The sequence below is a fragment of the Podarcis raffonei genome, chromosome 4, assembly GCF_027172205.1.
Source record: "Podarcis raffonei isolate rPodRaf1 chromosome 4, rPodRaf1.pri, whole genome shotgun sequence".
In the NCBI taxonomy this organism is placed as follows: Eukaryota; Metazoa; Chordata; class Lepidosauria; order Squamata; family Lacertidae; genus Podarcis; species Podarcis raffonei.
The window spans coordinates 22,821,673-22,840,710 of record NC_070605.1 but is presented as its reverse complement, the minus strand read 5'-3'; the positions used below and the strand labels follow the sequence as shown (position 1 = coordinate 22,840,710).

General features: G+C 41.1%; 1 protein-coding gene and 1 long non-coding RNA gene across 13 annotated transcripts in view; both read right to left on the bottom strand.

The window, feature by feature from the left end:
- Positions 1-19,038, bottom strand: part of GRIA4 (glutamate ionotropic receptor AMPA type subunit 4) — a 230,750-nt gene that overhangs the window by 32,297 nt on the left and 179,415 nt on the right. For 11 of the 12 annotated variants that reach the window (XR_008330113.1, XR_008330114.1, XM_053385723.1 and 8 more), the window contains 3 exons: positions 6,583-6,789; positions 3,154-3,524; positions 510-708 (listed from right to left, as the gene is read on the bottom strand). Coding sequence is in view for 10 of the 12 variants with exons in the window: in XM_053385723.1 (XP_053241698.1) it covers positions 510-708; positions 3,154-3,524; positions 6,583-6,789 (777 nt within the window). In the remaining 2 variants the exon portion in view is untranslated. Of the gene's footprint in view, positions 1-509; positions 709-3,153; positions 3,525-6,582; positions 6,790-16,062; positions 18,211-19,038 lie in introns of those variants that run through there. The other variant, XM_053385728.1, reaches the window with a different exon arrangement.
- On the bottom strand, positions 10,668-13,446 carry LOC128412602 (uncharacterized). The gene is made up of 2 exons (XR_008330115.1): positions 13,196-13,446; positions 10,668-12,381 (listed from the first exon to the last, which is right to left on the bottom strand). It is a non-coding gene; the product is annotated as an uncharacterized LOC128412602 (long non-coding RNA).

Here is a 19,038-nt window from a genome sequence, read left to right as displayed (position 1 = left end):
CTTTACAAGATGAATGTGGTTAGGCAAAAGACTGGAACAATGTCTCTTATAGTTACAGACTTATAAAGCAACCCTTTTGCTTCATTCCAGTGCCTGGAATTACATTATTATGCATCTTTTCATCAAAGGGCGCCTTCAGAAAACCCGTAAGCAAGAGTGAACCTGAAAGACCCCTTAGAATCATCATATATACTCAGAACTCCCTTTCGTCTCCATGCTGTGGTTTGCAATCAGCTAGCAGAGCAATGCTATATTAATTACCTCTGCCTCTACAGTCCCTAAGGGCAGTTCCTAGCTTGACATGTCAAGATCAATATATTTGCCACAAATTAAAATGATTGCAAACGCCAACAAGTGGCATTGGAGTTTCAAAAAACACAATGTCAATATTGTTGGAGCTACAAGACCACAAATCTGATTTTCCATAATGCATCATTATTCCGACTGAGTTCCGAACGCTTCCCAGGTAGAGCAAGGGAAACAAGAACCTAGTAGGCATGCCAACTTACTCTGAAGAATTCTTTCGTCGACCCAGAGTCCAGTGTCCCATATGCAATTTCAGTTTGTTTGGCAAGGTCTTCTGCGCTTTCTATGGGCGAGACCATTCGCTCAACAGTCAAGAAAGCCGCAAGGTTAGCGGTATATGATGAAATAATGATGAGTGTGAAGAACCACCACACACCTCCAACTATGCGACCTGAGAGAGATCTAAACATGAATAAGATAATGCATATTTTCCTATCTTTTGACCAAGGAGAAAGAGAGAGAGACAGAGAGAGAGTGAGAGACACCATTATTACAGGAAATTTATTCGCCAAGCAGCAGTAACTGGGACTGAAACGTAACAGGACCAAAGTTCTGTTTAACCAAGCTTCTCCTGATATCCGGTGCTCAATCCAGGATACAGTGAGTGTGGTGTATAAATAGAAAGGCAATATACCTCTGAGTTTTAATTATATTTCTCAAATGAGAAAGCAGCTGCTACAGCGGCTGGAGTTCAGTGGTTTTCAAACTGTATTCAGGGGAATAACAAGGCTCCTTGTGAAAATATAATTCGCTGAAGGAAAGCTTCTTTGAAAGACAGTTTGCCCACCACGACTCATCTTCCTGTCAGTAAGGGGGTGTGTTGAATGGCTTGCAGGACACATTTTCAGTTAGTGAGTCTCAAAATACCTGGCTGTACATGGTCTGAGATGGAATCCTAAGTACTGTGCCAGGGTTCTTTGGCAGATAGGTCTCTAGAAAGGATTGAGTGAAGGTTGGAAGTTTTTAAAACAGCCAGGCTAAATTACCTTCTGTATTCCAGGAACATATTCTTACATACTTAGCAAGGTATGCTTAAAAAGAATCCAGCGTGCTCTGTATTTGTTAGGACATTGTATGAAAGAATTCAACACAAAGATGCCTGCCACATCTAAGCAAGTTATAGACAACATGGTCTATATGTATCCAAATGGATAGCCATCAGGAAGAACTCTTTGGATTTTCACAGCAAAATTGACTGTCTTTGAAAACTGTTTACACCGCAGTACTAGATATAAACCCTTCAACTCCATTAACTTTATAAAGTCTAGACTTTATAGACACCCAAACAGAAACACTGCTATCTGTTGCCAGGTTTTGCCTAGGAATGAATGAGAAGAGTCCTTATTCAGAGAAAATCAGTGATGCTTAAGTCCTATTGAAATAAGAAACCGATTGGGACTCCTTTCAGGTAGTGTTTTGGGTCTGGGACCCTGGGAAAAATAGCAAAATTGCTTTGTTTTTCACATTGGTTGTGTGCACATTTGACAAATAATACTCCACTATTGGGGGGGGGAAGCACATTTCAACACAAAAACAGAAACTCACTCAAATGCAGTCCAGGCCTCATGAAATCCCAAGTTTCGGCAGGACTAACGTCCAACAAACATCCTCTGCTCTGTATCCTAAGTGTGTACTCCATTATGCAGGTTTTGATATTGATTTCTGTACAGCATGGTTGCACCCTAAATTCTGATTCTCTAATTTACGTTCCACCTGCTGCATTTTCCATATTACCTTTGGGAGTCTGAAGAAATAACTTAAGACAATGCAGCTGTCTGAAGATTGCCTACATTTGAGCAAGGCCAAGAGTGGACATGTGGAATACCTAATGTTTATGCAACCCAACAGTTGTGAGATGGACGGGGAGTGAGGTTGGAGATAAGAGGGAGGGACCGCTGTCGAGGCAATGGAATAGAGGCTACTTCAAAGGTAGATAGTGTAGGAATGTACCTGTTGATAAGTGTGCATGATCAATGTGTGCATGCTATGACAAAAATATAACCAGTTAGCTTAAAGTACTTTCTTTGAGAAGATGTGTTAGAGTTCTTTGTACTATGCCCTGGACATCTCTTGCTCCCACCTTACTTGGTGGGTGAGGGATCCTACTGTAGCAGTGAAATAAAGATTTCCCACAGCAGTAGCATTTTGGCTCAAGAAATGGAAAAACAGAGCAACTGAAATGCACTGGGAACAATGGGGAAGCATTTTCATATTGTCTTTGTATAATACGGAGGCTGCTGGCTTCATCCCAAACCAGAGCTGGCCAACGCCTGTGTTTTGGGGGGACGCATTCTGCTTTCCATACGGGTCTAGTTGCCAGACACACAAAATACAAGCTCCTGAGTGATCATATGCCATAATAAATTTGATGTTACCTAGTTGTAAGGGTTTCCCAGCTGTAGCGCACCTCTGCATAACATTACGTGCAAGCGTGAACATTTACAAACAACATACATAAGTACGGTACATTCCAGATCCAAAATAGAGATGCAGCATTAAAGATAGAATATCCATTACAATTCTTCCCCCCAGTACCAATCCAGGAGTTGCCAATTGGCTGTACCTACCTATTGCCATTAACAGAATCCCTGCTTTGCAAAAATAAAACGAATATCCGTGAAACTTTAAAAACTACAAGAACCTGAAACGTACAAAAGGTCCAAAATGATTCAATATGGCTGTCTGATTTGAAAGGGAGACAATTACTCGGAACACGTTAATGAACAGAAGAATCAATCTCAAAACATCAGCAAGCAAGTGGCTGCCTCTTGTGTATGGTATTGTGTATCCTCACTGCTGATAATAAAATATACATTTTTAAAAACAGAGATATCATTTCATACCAACCTGGGAGAAATATCACATCCTTGCTGCATGAAGGCACCCAGGGAGAACCACAGGCTGTTGAAGATGCCAAATTCATTGGGAGGCTGGTCACTGGGCCCTTCTTTGCCGTCCTCTGGCTCCTCTGTGTGCCACTCATATGGACTAAACCTGCTCACCAGGAACAGGACAACACTGACCCCAATGTAGGCAAAGACTATGCACATCCAGATCTCGTAGGCTAAGGGGTCCAGAAAGGAAAACACTCCAGGTTTAGATTTCTGAGGCTTTTTGATCATAATGGATATGCCCAGACTCATAAAGGGCTTAGAAAAATCGATAACCTCCTCTCGTACCAAAGTGATGGTCAGAGGCGCGACAGCAATCTCTGCTTTCTGCAAAGAGAAGGAGAACCCAAACAACTACAGATTAGAGAAACACGAAATGGCACAAATTGTTTTGAAACAATTGGATGCATTAGACTTTTGCCCTCTTAAAACTAAAGGCCAAAATGGAAACAAAAGAAAGTGAATAGGGGACTGTGCGCACGCACATGTACATGTGTGTATTCTTATTGCATAAATATCATTCTATAATCTATTATTAGTAGCATCAATGCCTCTTTGATCATGAACCTTGAAAAGTACCTGGAGCTGAAGGAGGAAGTTGAACGAATGACAGTCTTTCTCACTTCCTCTTTCAGCTCTGTGTTCTTCTCGAGGCTCAGATTAATTCTGCTAGATCCAACTTTTACACAGATCCCTTGAAAAAAGTAGAGCACTTCCTATCTTTCTGTCTTGGTGGTGGCAGGAAACACCTGATCCAGGGGAATGAACTGGAATGGTCTGAACCTGCCTAGAAATAGAAACAGGTCATGCCAATTGAACCGGGTTTTGTCTTTTGCTTTTCACCTGATTTTTCAAATACTCACCTCATCTTGAACTAACTTAAAGCATCGTGCTTATTTTGAACTAACCTATGGGAGGCCAGGCAGTGATCTAGCCTGTATAGCACTTCTCTGCACACTATGTACATTCCCAATGTGCTTACAAAGCACATTCAAATGTTACCTTGCTTGTGGAGCCATTTGTGTGTGCAGCCTGGAGTTCCATGGGGCTTTGGACTGCAGCCAGTGCCATCAGCTCTGAAGAGCTTTAACAGTGTCTAGAACAGAGCTTTCCAAACTGTGTGTCGTGACCCATTAGTGTGTCAGCTACAGTGTGTAGGTGTGTCATGCGAATGCTCTTATAAGGGGTTAGTTTAACCTCTGGTTCCCTAGTAAAATTGTGTCGCGAAATGATATGTCTAAAAAGTGTTACACCAACATGAAAAGTTTGGAAAGCTCTGGTCTTTTAAGAGTGCATGGCTCCATTTATCAGAATGAGTCAGGCTCATTATCAGCATTTCCCATTTTGACTAAGCAATAAAGAAAATATGGATATCCAATAAAAAGGCATGGTGTAAAGTGTGGAACCTCTTGAATGCTGCCGCCTGTTTCAATGGCTTAATTCACATTCTCTTTTTTCCTTCTCAAATATTCATTTTCAAGGAAGCTTAACAAAATGCAGCATAAATTACTTGAACTTCAGAGCCTCATTCTTTGTTAGACTTTGACAGAAATGGGCAATGACCTCCTTATTCATCATGCAGTGAGTGGATAACATTCCATGGCAGAAGAATGAATATTTAACCGGAGTTGACTGCTGGAGATTTTGAGAACACCTGCAAAAGGTAGCTAATTGCATTCATCACTAGAAAGTGCTTTGATGAATAAGCTCATCACTAAAGATTATAGTGTTGTGCAGATAATATTTTAGTCATCTAGATTCATCAGAAAAACAGCAAGGATCCCCTAGCTCTGCAGGACAGTCTTCTTTAGATATCTCAGTTGGTAGAGCATGAGACCCCTTAATGTCAGGGTTGTGGGTCTGAGCCCCACATTGAGCAAAAGATTCATGCATTGCAAGTGTGTTTAAAATTTCAGACATAGTCTTCAATCCTATCCACAATTACTCAGGAATAAGATGGATTTTTCTTTGGAGTAAATAAGCATTGGATTGTACTGTGTACCAATATAAAATGAAAATATATTTGAATTCAAATAAACAAGCTTTGGGTATTGTTACAAGGATTTCACGGCTTGCCTCCAATCTGTGTTTGGGAGTGAACCAAAAATGGGTTTGGCTAAAGTGAAGGATCATCATAGGTGGAGGGCTGTTCCAAACATGATCCTGCTTTCTCATGCACAGGTATATTCAAAAGTGTAAGGACATCAGATGACAGGTCAATCGGTAGAGCATGAGACCCTTCAGGGTTGTGGGTTTGAGTCCCACGCTGGACAAAAAAAGATTCCTGCATTGCAGGGAATTGAACTGGATGATCTTTGTGGTCCCTTCCAACTCTACAATTCTATGGTTATATGATCACCTCCCAACCATCCTCAGTCACTCAGTGAACCACCCAGTCTTCAAAGCATCTCCAGCCCTGCTCACAAAGTTATGCTGATAAATGAAAATTTCTCTTTCTTCTTCACTCATTCTAAACAGCACAGCAGGGCTCCTGTCTACACAGCACAGAGATTGTTGGAACCAAACCTTTGCTGCTGAGAAGCTTATCAGATGAAAGAGTCTTGGCTGTTTGCTGAAACCAGAATAGGAGCATCCGAAGCTGCCTTATACATAGTCCAACCCAGTGCTGTTTTTCTGGGGGGTACGCATACCCCTAAACATTTTGTGAATCTTTGTACTTTTGTCCATTTACTGTATTTATTTTTCCTCTATTTGAATTATAAAATGGTGATTTTCTTGAGTCGAAATGAGAGTACCCCTAAATATTTTTTTTTTTGGGGGGAGCACTGGTCCAACCACTGCTCATTGCTGTCTACACTGATAAGCTTCAGATCGGAGTCTTTTCCAGTTCTAGAGTTGCCAGGATTGAACTGGGGAGCTTTTGTATTCAAACCATTATCTCCACCAGTTGAGCTGCAGCCCTGCCCAGCAATGAGAAGGTGGGGGCAGCCTTATCATTCTGCTTTTCAGTGTACACTTTCATACCTCAGTAGTTCACTTGTAGTGTCAAGATGCATTTCCATATTTTCTAAGTGATTAAAAGGGAACGTTCACACTCACTAGTTTAAATGTTCTGAGAAATGATCCATCAACAGGGAAATTGTTTTAATGTCCCTTCCAGAATGGAAATGCAATTTTCTTTCCAAGCGAAGCATTTCCTGAACATACATGCACAGTTTATAAAAGAGGTTGTGGCGTGCCACCTGCATGTCTATTACAGCTCGGAGGTAATATTTAGATTATTCATCAGGGATTGTCAACATTCATATGTCAACATTTGCCAAGAAAAGAGCCAGACAATCGCTGGGACGTATATAACCCTACATGACAACTACCCTCATGAGAAGTTGATGCAAAAGTTGGCATCAAAAATAGATATGCTTACCCCATACACCAGTTCTCCCACCATCCCATTCCAGATTTTTGTGTTTGGATCCCGTGCTCCGTATTTTCCATCAGGAACAATAGCAATTTTGTACTTGATGCCAATATGCTTTGCAATTTCTGATGCCAGGTCTACACAGTATCCTTCATACTTGTCATTCCCTTCAAACAGTTCTCTGTTTTTTTTCCACATAACATATGGGGCTTCCTACAATGAAAGAAGGAGAACTGTAAAAGATAAACATATAGCATAGCCTGTCCAAAGGTACATGTTATTTACCACCAGCTGTGTCATATTGGAAGGTCACATCAGATATTATTGAACTGATCACAAAATGGAAAAAGAAATCCATAAGAAATCTATCTATCTATCATCTATCTATCTATCATCTATCTATCTATCTATCTATCTATCTATCTATCTATCTATCATCTATCTATCTATATCATCTATCTATCTATCATCTATCTATCTATCTATCATCTATCTATCTATCTATCTATCTATCTATCATCTATCTATCTATCTATCAAATTTGCAACATATGACATACACTTGTCCAGTTGAAATCCAAAACCCAATTTAGAATTTTTTTTTATCCTTGGGCACATAATAAGAATGACAAAATTAATGGACCAGTTGCTTTAAAAATCAATTTCTTTACAACCATATTTTAACACCTTTGTTTATATGGATAACTTATTGACTTCTATTGGAATAATTTTACAAAAAAACCACCCCTGGGTATAGGTGCCTTTTCAATATGCTGAAGGAAGCATCAGCTACCCCTTATAATTCAATAAGCAAAATAGCACTCACTGGGTTGGATCCAGACAGGCCTTTCTCCTTCTGTTCATGGAAGGCTCCAAGATCCAGCAGAGGCTCCATGGCAGAGATAGGGGAGCCCTGCCCCCCTGCACTATGTTTAATGCTGCTCTGGAGGATTGGCCAACCCTCTATAGTTTTTCAGGGAGCAAAGAGGGCTGCAGGAAGGCGTAATCAGTGGAGATAGCCTATTTCTCTCTTTCCTCCTGAGCCAGCAAATACCTGCTGAGTACGTCTCTGGATCCAACCCACCATTAGGAATGTTTTAATATTTTTTAAAATTTTCATTCCCTATAGAATCAATACAAGCAGAACTTAAAGAGAACTAAAAATAAGTAAACAAGCATGCTTTTCATTCACAGCCCTGTTGATTAAAATCAACCCATACCAATTAATCAACCACGCCTTAGCTGATTAGTGTGTAAATTTCAATCACGCAGTCCTCCATTTAAGTGAAACATAAGGAAAGATTGCATCCAAAGACTCAGATCTGCAGATTCAAATTCTGTTCCTTGGAGATTCAGAATTCTGTTCTTTGACTTATAGTTTAATTTGCTGCAATCAATCTTCAAAACAAACGAGGTCAACCATCATAGTGCTTCTTTTCCCACGTGTCTCATTGCTCTCTTAAAGCTGTTTCCCTCTCTTTCCTCCTAAAGCTCCCCTCCCCCGAGTTCTCAAATGTGGTTGTGAGATCATTTCTCCTTCCCCACATGTAGCCAGGGGGAGTTCCAAATAGTGTATTAAGTCAAAAATCCAAGCACCATGCGGAGATTTACATGGCATTTCAAAGGTACCATTTTTGAATGCAGTCTGAACATATATGCAGTAGCCTTTTATCAAGTTTGGGGAGTGGTCCATATGGACCAGTACTGTCTGCTCTTAAAGGCTCCCCCATGTTCTCAGGCTCCAGTATGAGAGATCTTTTTTTCAAGAGGGCATGTTGTTTGGTGTTGAATTTGGAACTCCCTAAACCCAAATAATGAGTTCTAAGCAGCAATGTCTGTGAATTCTGATGACAATGAAAAAGGGAGTGGAAGCTGGCAATGTTCACTGATTCATCCTATGTTTAGGATAGTGAATGTGACCAGTGGTCACTGTTGCTATTGTGGTTTGAACCCGCAGATTGATTATCCCCTCCCGCAGCCACATATGTGTTGTGTTTTCTTTGCACTGAAATGAGTGGAACATGTAAAGACAACGGGATTACATAAGTTACACAATTAGTTATGTAAATAACACAAGTTATATAATTAATCGTGTAAACACCATTCCCCCCAGTAGACAGCAAGGTGAATTAACGTCGTTTTTGGCAGAACATGAATTGCAGTGAAATGGAAATGATTCTGCCTGTGAAAAATGCAGGGCGGAATGGAAAATTATTCATTATTACGTCACAAGCAAACACAGAAAAGTCATTATAACCATTATAGGCAAATGGAGAAATATATCGGGAAGATGGTATTTTCACCATGGTACATCTTCATTTTGACACTGTGTCAATGCCTTTTCTTTGTGTTTTCAATACCTTATGTAGGAGCATCCCTGCATTACCCAATGTATCAGTTCTAATATTAGAGATTTAAGATTTCATTTAAAAAGGGGGGTGTTTGGTAGTGCCGCATCACTTACATCTGATGACCAGATAAAAGACACAGAGGTTGTTGCCATTGAAGTCACCATTTGCCAATAGTTTCTCATCAACTCTCATTTGGGCTGAGCTGTGGCAACAGATGGCAAACGTTGTGCCTTCAAAGGATAACCATAGCAGCCCCCTGCATTTCTGTCCTGTCCAAACAGATTATGCAATAATACATAGCCAAAATAGGAACGACTCAGATATTTACTGGGACTATGATGCTGGAATTATTTGGAAAGCAAGAAAACTTTCATTCCGTCTTCAATGAAAATAATGGGCTCCCAAGGTCAATATTGTGTAAACCAGATAGCATTCATCATTTGGAGCACGACACTACCAATTATGGTTGTTCTTATGTGTTCTTGCGGCTTCTGGGGTTCTCAGGAAGCTTATTATGGGATTCTCAATTAAAAGATCAATAATAGCCTCTTCCTTGAAAAGTAGATTCCCCCATATTTACCAATTTTCTTCTGCAGTGTGCTGATTCAGAGGTATTGTGCCTGTTCTACAGCACACTCTCAGTTCATATAGTGATGGAGAGGTCCTACAGTACTAGCCAGGTGAATGGAAACTGTGCCCTAGAACTTATTGCAGAAATCTCCTGCAACATGCAGACAAATTGATATCAGGACCATCGACCTAGATAAACAGCCAAAGCATCGATATGGCCAGGAGTTTAACTAAACAGGAGCATGGGTCAATTTTCATGGAGACACACTAATATGTATCCATATGGTGGTCAGATAATGGCCACACACTACATGTTCAGACTGTGATAACCAAAGCTTACAGAAAATGCCAGCCCTTGTGTATGCTGTACCTTCAAGCTTGTTTCACTTTGTATTCAACTTTTGCCTTTGGAAAGAATGGCATTGCCAGTTGGGATGAGCAAAGGCAACTCCCACACCCCTACAGTGAGAAGTGGTTCACTCCATTATTCCCCCTACCACCTCATTCCGTGCTCATTCTTTTGCATGTGTACACCCAACCTTTATTTGTGGAAGTTGTGAAACTTTTGCAACTGCAACTATCTCGACACTAAAAGCAGCTGAAAGACCAAGCATTAATAAAAATAAAAAATGCATTATCTCATTTGCAATGATATCAGATCACCCTATTTCTCCCGCGGGCCAAATTGCAGTTGCAGGAACTCATTCAGAGCTGTTATATCTGAAACATTGCTAGAAATCCAGCAGAGAGATAGTGCCTTGCAAGACGTAATACTCTGCACACTTAGGGTACTTAAAAACGTAATTGGGAGAGGTTTAGCTTTCCATGATGTGCCCATATATATTGTCTTTTGTCCCTGTAGTTAAGCAGGCTTTGAAACAATACAAAAACCTTCAAAACTTGATGATCAGAACCAAAAGCAGGGTAAACGCAGTACCATGTTGTGTGAAGGGATCCAACAAATGATGGCTTCATAGCCACAACTACTCAAAAAAGATAGGTTGTTTATGTGATGAATGCATAATCCATTGTTGGCTCCATCAGGCAACCCATTTTGATTTCTATTCCTGCCATACAATGGCTACAAAACTAAACACGTGTTGAGAAGATATCCACCCACCATTTGGCCTGATGCAGTTTCTAATTACAATAAAATTAGAACACTCTGGAGGAGGTTTATGAAATATAATTCCACAGGAAATCCACATTTCAAATGATTAGTAACAAAGTATGAACATAGATCATCAAAGTGGTACAAGCTTTACTTACAGAAATCTGATATCTATAACAATGGTTAACATTTAAAATATACAGCTTTGCAACAATAGATTTATCAGTGTAGAGAAATCCTTCACAAACTTGCTAGTACACAGCTCATAATTAGAAACTAGGGAATGGTCTTTTTTATTTTTTGAAAAGGAAATATATTGTCTCTATGCTTAATTTATACTCAGAAAAAATAATCTTGCACTTCCCAGAGAACTTCAAAGCATTTGCTAAAGTATAGAAAAGACATTTATCAAAGGTTTGAAGGTCGGTCTTGCAAATAATAATAATAATCATTCACCTTGTCATATATAATAAAACATTCCATGGGATTCAGTGGGAAGGCAATTTACACCTCTATGTTTGGCAAATATGGAGGAACCAAGTTCTCCACACTTTTTCAGCTAAGGCTAAGTGCTGTGCAGTCTGAACCTATTGGTCAAGACCTGGAGCCGAACTGGTTATAACCAATGTTCCTTCTTAGTTCATCTATCTGAGCACCTACGTAGATCCTCCCTGACCTTTGCAGGCTTCTTGTATAGTTAAACAGATTAGCCTCTCCTGCCTTCACCTCCCCAAGCTTGCATGACCCAGTTCTGAAGCTGCACTAGCATACTTCAAAACCCTGACAAAAGTTTTTGCTATGGTCTGTGATCGGCGGAGGTTAGTTTCAGTCTCTGTGACTTACATAGGTAAAGTTGGTATTGGTGTTCTTCAGCCAGGAACTCTCCCTGCCCTCCCCTTCAGCATCCAAGAGAGCAGAAAAAACATGGATGCCATGGATGTAAAAAATGGGGGACACGCATGTATTTTTCTTGTCATTGTCCTGTTGCTCTGGGGGTGGGGTGAGGGACTGCTTTATTGCAATTCAAAAATGCACTAGCAGGCAGCCTGTGGGGGTAGGCTATGGGCAGGTACATGGCTGATTTTGGAGATTTTAAAAAAGGCCTTGGAATTCAAAGACCTGATCCAGCTCGTCTTATGTTCTTATGATCATGTGGACTGTAAAAGAATCTCCATTTTAAATCCACATGGAAGCAGGATAGGCTGACGTTAGTCCCATCCACATATAGAATGGGGATGAACTGTCCATTCAGATTCACAATGAGGCATGGGTCCTGGAAATGTCAACAAACTTGTTCACATGTGAACAAACCAACAGTAGTTTAGCAGCTAGACGCTGCAGCTATTTTATAGAGAGTAGCTTGCTAAATATTCTAAAAGCAAAACGGAAACGTCTGATCCAACCAAAGCACTTTCAAAATCCCATTAATTTCAGTATCAAGAATTTAAGCAAAATATTAATTTTCCCATTCAAATCAGCTGCACTTAAAATGGCTTGACTTCAGCAAGATTGTATACATGTTTCTTCAGCATATTTGTTTCTTCCTAACAATTGTTTTTATTCATATGCAAATCGAAGCAATTAAACACTCAGTTAAAAGATGTACAATTACAGCACAACAGTAGACATATTTACTATTAAATCCCATTGTGTTCTATAGAATTTACTCCATAGTAAGTGTGCTTACTTTGGCAGCATCACTCTCTAATTATATACGTATTTCCTCAGAAGTAAGCCCCATTGAGTTCAATAGGACTTACTCCCAGGTGCAATGCTAAAGCGTGTTCTCCTTCAGGGAGAGCACGTGTTGCGGTGGGGTCTACTGAGCCACCCCCTTTGTTGCTGGGTAAGTTCTCCAAGATGGCCAGGGGGCATTGATTGGATTGCCGAGTTGCTGGGGGAAAAGTTATGTTGCAATTTTGGTGGGAGGGGTAAAAGGTTTAAATACTCTGCATGCAGCCTTCTACTTTCTCTTTTGCTGCGTGCAACGGATCACCCGCCCACCCGCCCTAGAATAAGGGGTTGTTGCGTTGACCTTGCTATGCCTGTCATGGGGTCGTCTGCCTTTGAGCAGGGGCCTGGTAGGAATTTTTCCACCTGGCAAATTGGCTGGCTGGGTGGTTTTTGCCTACTGCGTAGCAAATCGTCACAACTTGTAAGGTTGTGGTTAGGCATTGGTTATAAATCTGGTGGAGGAGGGGTTAGGATAGGCTGGGCCTGCCCCTCCATGGTTGCTGCGGAAAGGGAATTCCGTTAAAGGAATCCTGGGGCTTGCCATCTTTTCGTCCAATCCCTGGAATGGGACTAGGGCCGGCAAGCCTTCGGGGAGCAGGCGGGTGAGAGTTGAGGGTCTGTGTCTCAGCTCCAATTCTTCCCCGACTTGCTTTCCCCCGCACTGTCTTTCGGTGGTGCCCGGAAGTCAGTTCTGTCCCCAGGCGGGGGGACAGATAGTCTTAACCAATGCCTAAACAACCACTCACAGTTTGTATTTTAATAAAGTTGTGGCCAAAATCATGCCAAAAATCTTAAACAAAAAATTACGTGTCCGTTGTGAGTTATTTTGGGGGGTGGATTGGGGACCTCAACACGCAAACCCACTTATCTCAGAGTAAGCTCCCCAAACCTCAATGGGGCTTACTTCTGAAGAGACGTGTATAGGATTTGTACTGTAAATCAAGTATGTGCCTTCATTATACACCTTTAGGCACCAGGCAAGAACATTCCTCTTTAACCAGGCTTTTGGATGACTGACATCCTATGCCGTTTTAAAATGTGTTGGGGGAAAGTGTTATTGGGTTGTTTTTGTTTTTATTTTAATTTTGTATTTTCTGATTTTGCCCTGAGACCTGTGGGTACAGGGCGGTTTACAAATTTAATTAACTATTACTACTATGATTTCTTTAATCAGCCAATACCCCCAAAACACTGAATTAGCAGATAAATGCACCTGGGTGTTTCAACATATTTCAAGGGAGAGAAAAAGAAGCAGAGATGTTGTCCATAATATCCCCAACCTGATGCCATCCAGAGGGTTATTCAACTAAGTTTTACTCAGAGCAGATGCATTGCAATTAATAGATCTAACTCAGTTATGTTTATTATGTTCAGTGGATCTATGCTGAGCAATGCTTAGTTGAATACCACCCAAGGGGTTTTGCTAGTACTAGCAAGGAACCCTCATAAAACACAAATGGAATAGTTCCCTCTCTGTTCTACTCTTGAATACTAGCGTAGATGTTTTGGACTACAATGTCCATCAGTTCTAGTCTGCATGGCTGATCAGGGATGATGGGAATTGCAGTCCAAAGCATCTGGTGAACACCAGATTGGGGAAGGCTGGCATGTACTTTCAAGAAAGGACTCATTTGTCTGGGGTCTGTTATGAATCGTTTTGTGGAATTATCAGGGGATGTTTCTGGGGTCTGGGTTTAGACTAGGTGTTCATGATTCGGTACAGTTCTTTAGCATCCGATAATTAATTCACATGTTTATCCTCCCCCTTTTAGACTTTGTAATTTAAGAACACGGCAGGTGATCTAGTTTTCTACATCATTAAAATAAGAATTATTATGCTACATAAATGTTAACTAAAGCTCTCTATTTTTATATCAGCTTTTTTAATAAACCCCCACTAACAGCAAATTCATTTTTTTCACGTTAAGGTAAAACAAAAAGATAATCACGTCTGCTATACAACCAGAGAACATATTGTTTCCTAAAAGTAGAACATGCTGATTTGGGCAGTATAGATTAATTCTACTGATATCCTGTGTCTATGAATGAAATAGCACTGCATCAAATGAAGCACAGGAACATACAAAACCAGAGGACACTAAGCAAATTGCCAAATGTTTTATTAAAACATGCCATGCGGGAAAGAGTTACTAATAAATAGATACCTGCCTTCCAGAAACGGAAAAGCCGAGCATTACTGATTCCTAGGAACTATTTAATTAAATGTAGAAATGGACCCAGATCCAATTTCAAAACAGTCCCAAATCCTGTTTTTCCCAGTGGCACTGAATTAACTTTCCTTTAATATGAAGAGGGAAGTGAATGGGACACGTCACTCAAAGCAGCCTTTTTCACTTGCTCGCGTTACGGAAGAAAGCATATTCACAAGATTCTGGAGATAGACCACAGCTAATTAAATGGATCTGTATATATACAGTACGTGGCTGAAGGGAGTGACGATGCTGTTGCTGCAAACCAGCATTCACATGCCTTCACAGTTAAGTGCTGGGGTTCAATGCATATAATTAGTTGGGCCTTGACTGTAGCCACGTTTATCGATTGCAACTCAGCTAGCATACGGCGAACTCTTCTTATACCAGATGCTTAGTGGGGGGAAATTCCACTGCAGCTGCAATCTGGGACAGAAACCTGGGCGGTTCTAGATGGGGCTGAATCATTACTGGACTCTAGAAGCAAAATAAATAAATAAAAATTCCTTCCAGTAGCACCTTAGAGACCAACAAAGTTTGTTATTGGTATGAGCTTTCGTGTGCATGCACACTTCTTCAGATACACTGAAACAGAAGTCACCAGACCCTTATATATAGTGAGAGGGTGGGGAGGGGTATTACTCAGAATAATAATAATAATAATAATAATAATAATAATAATAATAATATTATTATACCCTGCCTTTCCTGGTTCAAAAACCGGACTCAGGGCAGCTAACAACAATTTTAAAACACTTAATTATAAAGCAGCATAAAATACAGTATAAAAACATGAATAACAATAAAATTCAAAAATAAATTTAGGGGAAATAAGCATTAGATAATCCCCAGGGCTGGCTGGCTGAATTGGTCCTAATTGGGCCAGCGAGGAGGCCAGGGGAGAATTAGCTGTGAGGTCTCAGAGCGGGTGATCTTCATAAAAGGGGAGGGGGAGGGAAGAGAAGGGAAATAAATTCAAATTAAAGGCCAGGCAGAATAGCTCTGTCTTACAGGCTTGACGGAAGGAGGTTAAATCCTGAAGGGCCCTAGTCTCATGGGACAGAGCATTCCACCAGGTCGGAGCCATTACTGAAAAGGCCCTGGCCCTGGTAGAGGATAGTCTGACTTCCTTAGGGTCTGGGACCTCTAAACTATGGTTATGCATGGACCTTAAGGTCCTCTGCGGGGCAGACCAGGAGAGGCGGTCCCGTAGATACGAGGGCCCTAAGCCACAAAGGGACTCTAGAAGGTTATGCAATACAAAGCCTAGTCCCCACAGCCAATAAAGCACGGCAAGGACATGGAAATAGTATTGCAGAGGGGAGAGCGTGGGGCCCTCCACATCACAATCTACCTTTGGTCATGCTGGCTGGTAATGACGGGAGTTGCGAGTCCCAACAGTAAATGGAGCTCTACAGCCATCCCTGCACTACTGTCATGACACCAGGCACGTGGTTTTTCATTACATGTGAAGAGATGTAATTTGACAGTAATGTAGAGAATTTATTTATTGGTGTTACCATTTGGCTACTAAGCTTAGTAATAAGCACCTGGTTGTACCAAAACACATATGATATAAGCTGAGTTCTCCGTATATTCTGTGGTCCAGGATACATCTGCAGGTTGCTTTCTGTTCATGTGCAGTGGGTGCCGCGCACTGGACTTAATAGTTTAAGCACCATCACATACCAGTCTAAATGGGTAGGAGAAGTAGGTGTGAATGTTGCTGTGTTGCTGGGCTGCGTCACACCACCTTCCAAGCTACATCTCTAATAGGTTGGATCTAAAGGCTCCGTTCCTCTGACAGAAGGAGTCGTCCTCCAATGGAACGAGTCCTTCAGGCAAAGGAGTCTTTCCGTTTCAGAAGGACACCTTTCATCACAGGAAACTCCTTTGGATTATGGAAGGCGATCTTTAGGTCCAACCTAAATTCAGAACCCTGCTAGAAAGCAGCAAGTCCCGGCTCTGTTCTGGAAAGCATGTTCTCCGTCATGGAGAGCACGTGTTGCGGTGGGGTCCAACAAGACATCCCACTGTTGCTGAGTGCATAAAAGTAGATGGCCACATTTGCAATTGGGCTCCTCTTGTCGTTGGGTAGAATTTGATGTTGCCATTTTGTGATTGACAGCCAAGAAGGCTTTTATTCCCTGTGCACAGCGTTGAGCTTCCTCTTTTCGCTGTGCGCATCGGATCACCCGCCCACCCTCCCTATATTTAGGGTTGTTCGCATTGACCTTGCTATGCCTGTCATGGGGTCGTCTGCTTTTGGGGAAGGGGCCTGGTAGGAATTTTGCCCATTTGGCTGATTGACTGGTGCCATTTGGTTTTTGCCTACTGCGTAGCAAATTGTCACAACTTGTAAGGTTGCGGTTAGGCATTGGTTTTATGAATTGGTTGGTGGAGGGGCATGGATTGGCTGTGCCTGCCCCTCCAATGCTGCTGCTGCAAGGGTATTCCATTAAAGGAATCCAGGGGCTCACCATGCTTTTGTACAAACCCCTGTCAAGGGGCTAGGGCCACGCAAGAGCCCCTGGGAGCATTTGGGGAGAGGTGAGGGCATGATACCCAGCTCCATCTTTCTCCCCAAAATGTTTTCCCTTTCTGACTTCTTGGGCGTGCGAATGTCAGTCTGTCCCCATGCGGGGTCAGAGAGTCGCAACCAATGCCTAAGCAACCACTCACATTGTTTGTATTTTAATAAAGTTGTGGCCAAAATTATGCCAAAAACCTTAAACAAATATTCTGTGTGAATTGTGTTTTTATTGGAGTGGCTTGGGGACCTCGACACGAAAATGTTTCTGCCTTGACCAACATTTGTGGTTCTGGGTCTGGGAATAAAGTCCGGACCATCCCTCATTTGGTGCATGGCAACGGGAAGAAGTTTGGACACTGTGCACGAGCCACTCCATATGAATAGCTCATTACAAGCGGAGAACCAACACAGAAGTAACTTTCACCTGCACGCTGAAGCTCAGCCTTAACACAATGGAAAGGGCACAGACTGAACATTTAATAAGGCTCCCCCCCCCCCTGGGCTTCTGTATAGTTTTGTTTAACTCTGAAAAGGCATGCTAGGGGAAACCTTGGCATGCTACATAAAATTCATTCAGATCCTTGGTTTGGAAAATGAAAATACCAGTCCTAGGACTGGTTGAGTTATTTCGCAGAGAACATTTATTATGCACGTCAAAACGCTTCACTGCAAACGAGACAAGACACTTTAAACAGTTTCTTTCCCTTGCATCCTGCTTCTTTCTCTTTCTGCAAGCACTGCTTAGTTGCTCCCAAACTTGGAAGTATTTTACAATAATTTACACTGTACATGTATGAAAGCCTTAATTTAAAGACTGGCGTGAGAGGGAAAAATGCAACTGAGAAAGCCTTGAAATCCTCCTCATTTTCTTCATAGCTTGGCCAAGTTGAAGATTGAATGCCACCTGTTTTAGGCTTTTCAGAATAGTCACAGGGCTTTTTTTATTTTCCTTGATGGTTCAGTGCCTGGTCATCCAGTCAGAGGATCAGAAATCCATATGGAAAAATATAGCTCAATTCTACTATACTGGAGGTTAACGCTTGAGCCTTAGTTAGGAATGTTCACGGCACCGTGGGACGCTTTTCTTCCTTGATCAATTTCTTAAAATAGGATTCTTCATCAGAGGCTGAAAAGAGGAGGACTGTACTGAAGTATGATTTTTCCATTACTGTGTCTTTTTTTTTTCAAAGGAAAAAGATACATTTTTTTATAAGTCCCATGCAAAAAAGAATTACGCAATTAGGTTAGGTTTACACTCATAATTTCTGAACACAATATTAGTTCTTTCCACCCTAGAAAGACAATCCTTAACAGGTGATTTGTTGTGATGGCAATGAATGCGTCACCATACTCAAGTCTCACAAACAATGCAACAGCTAGTGGTGCAGAGAAATCCAGTCCCACACACTTTACCTTGGATTGTTTTCAGTTCATCATCAATTTAGAAATAAAAATTTTAAAAAAACAAAAATCTGGTTAAGGAAGATTAACACCATGTAAAGCACTCCGTGTTTCTTAAAACAAACCTCATCCAAAATGGTTGGGGAGAATAACCCCAATTCTTTTCTAATGAGATATGTGAAAAGGGCAGTACAAACCAAGTTTGGGGGGGGGGAATTAAGACTATTCAGGTAAAGGTCATCCTTTGCCAGTCTGCTTTGACACACATCAAATTTAAAGGGCACACCTGACTTTGGAAGAAACAAAAATAGGTTAGCTATTCCCTTCAAGAGGTACAGCTTCTTTCAGAAGAACCAATTCTGAGACCTATAGATTCCCCTTTTTTATTGCTGATAGTTGTGAGTAAACAGTTACATTTTTTATTATTTCCTTGGAACTTTTAAAATGTAAAAATCCATGATAAGTGTAACAAATAATAATAAAAAACATACTGGCCATAATCCATCCAAAGTCCAACACTTTTTAATATCCCACTGATTATTAGGTGAGAAGG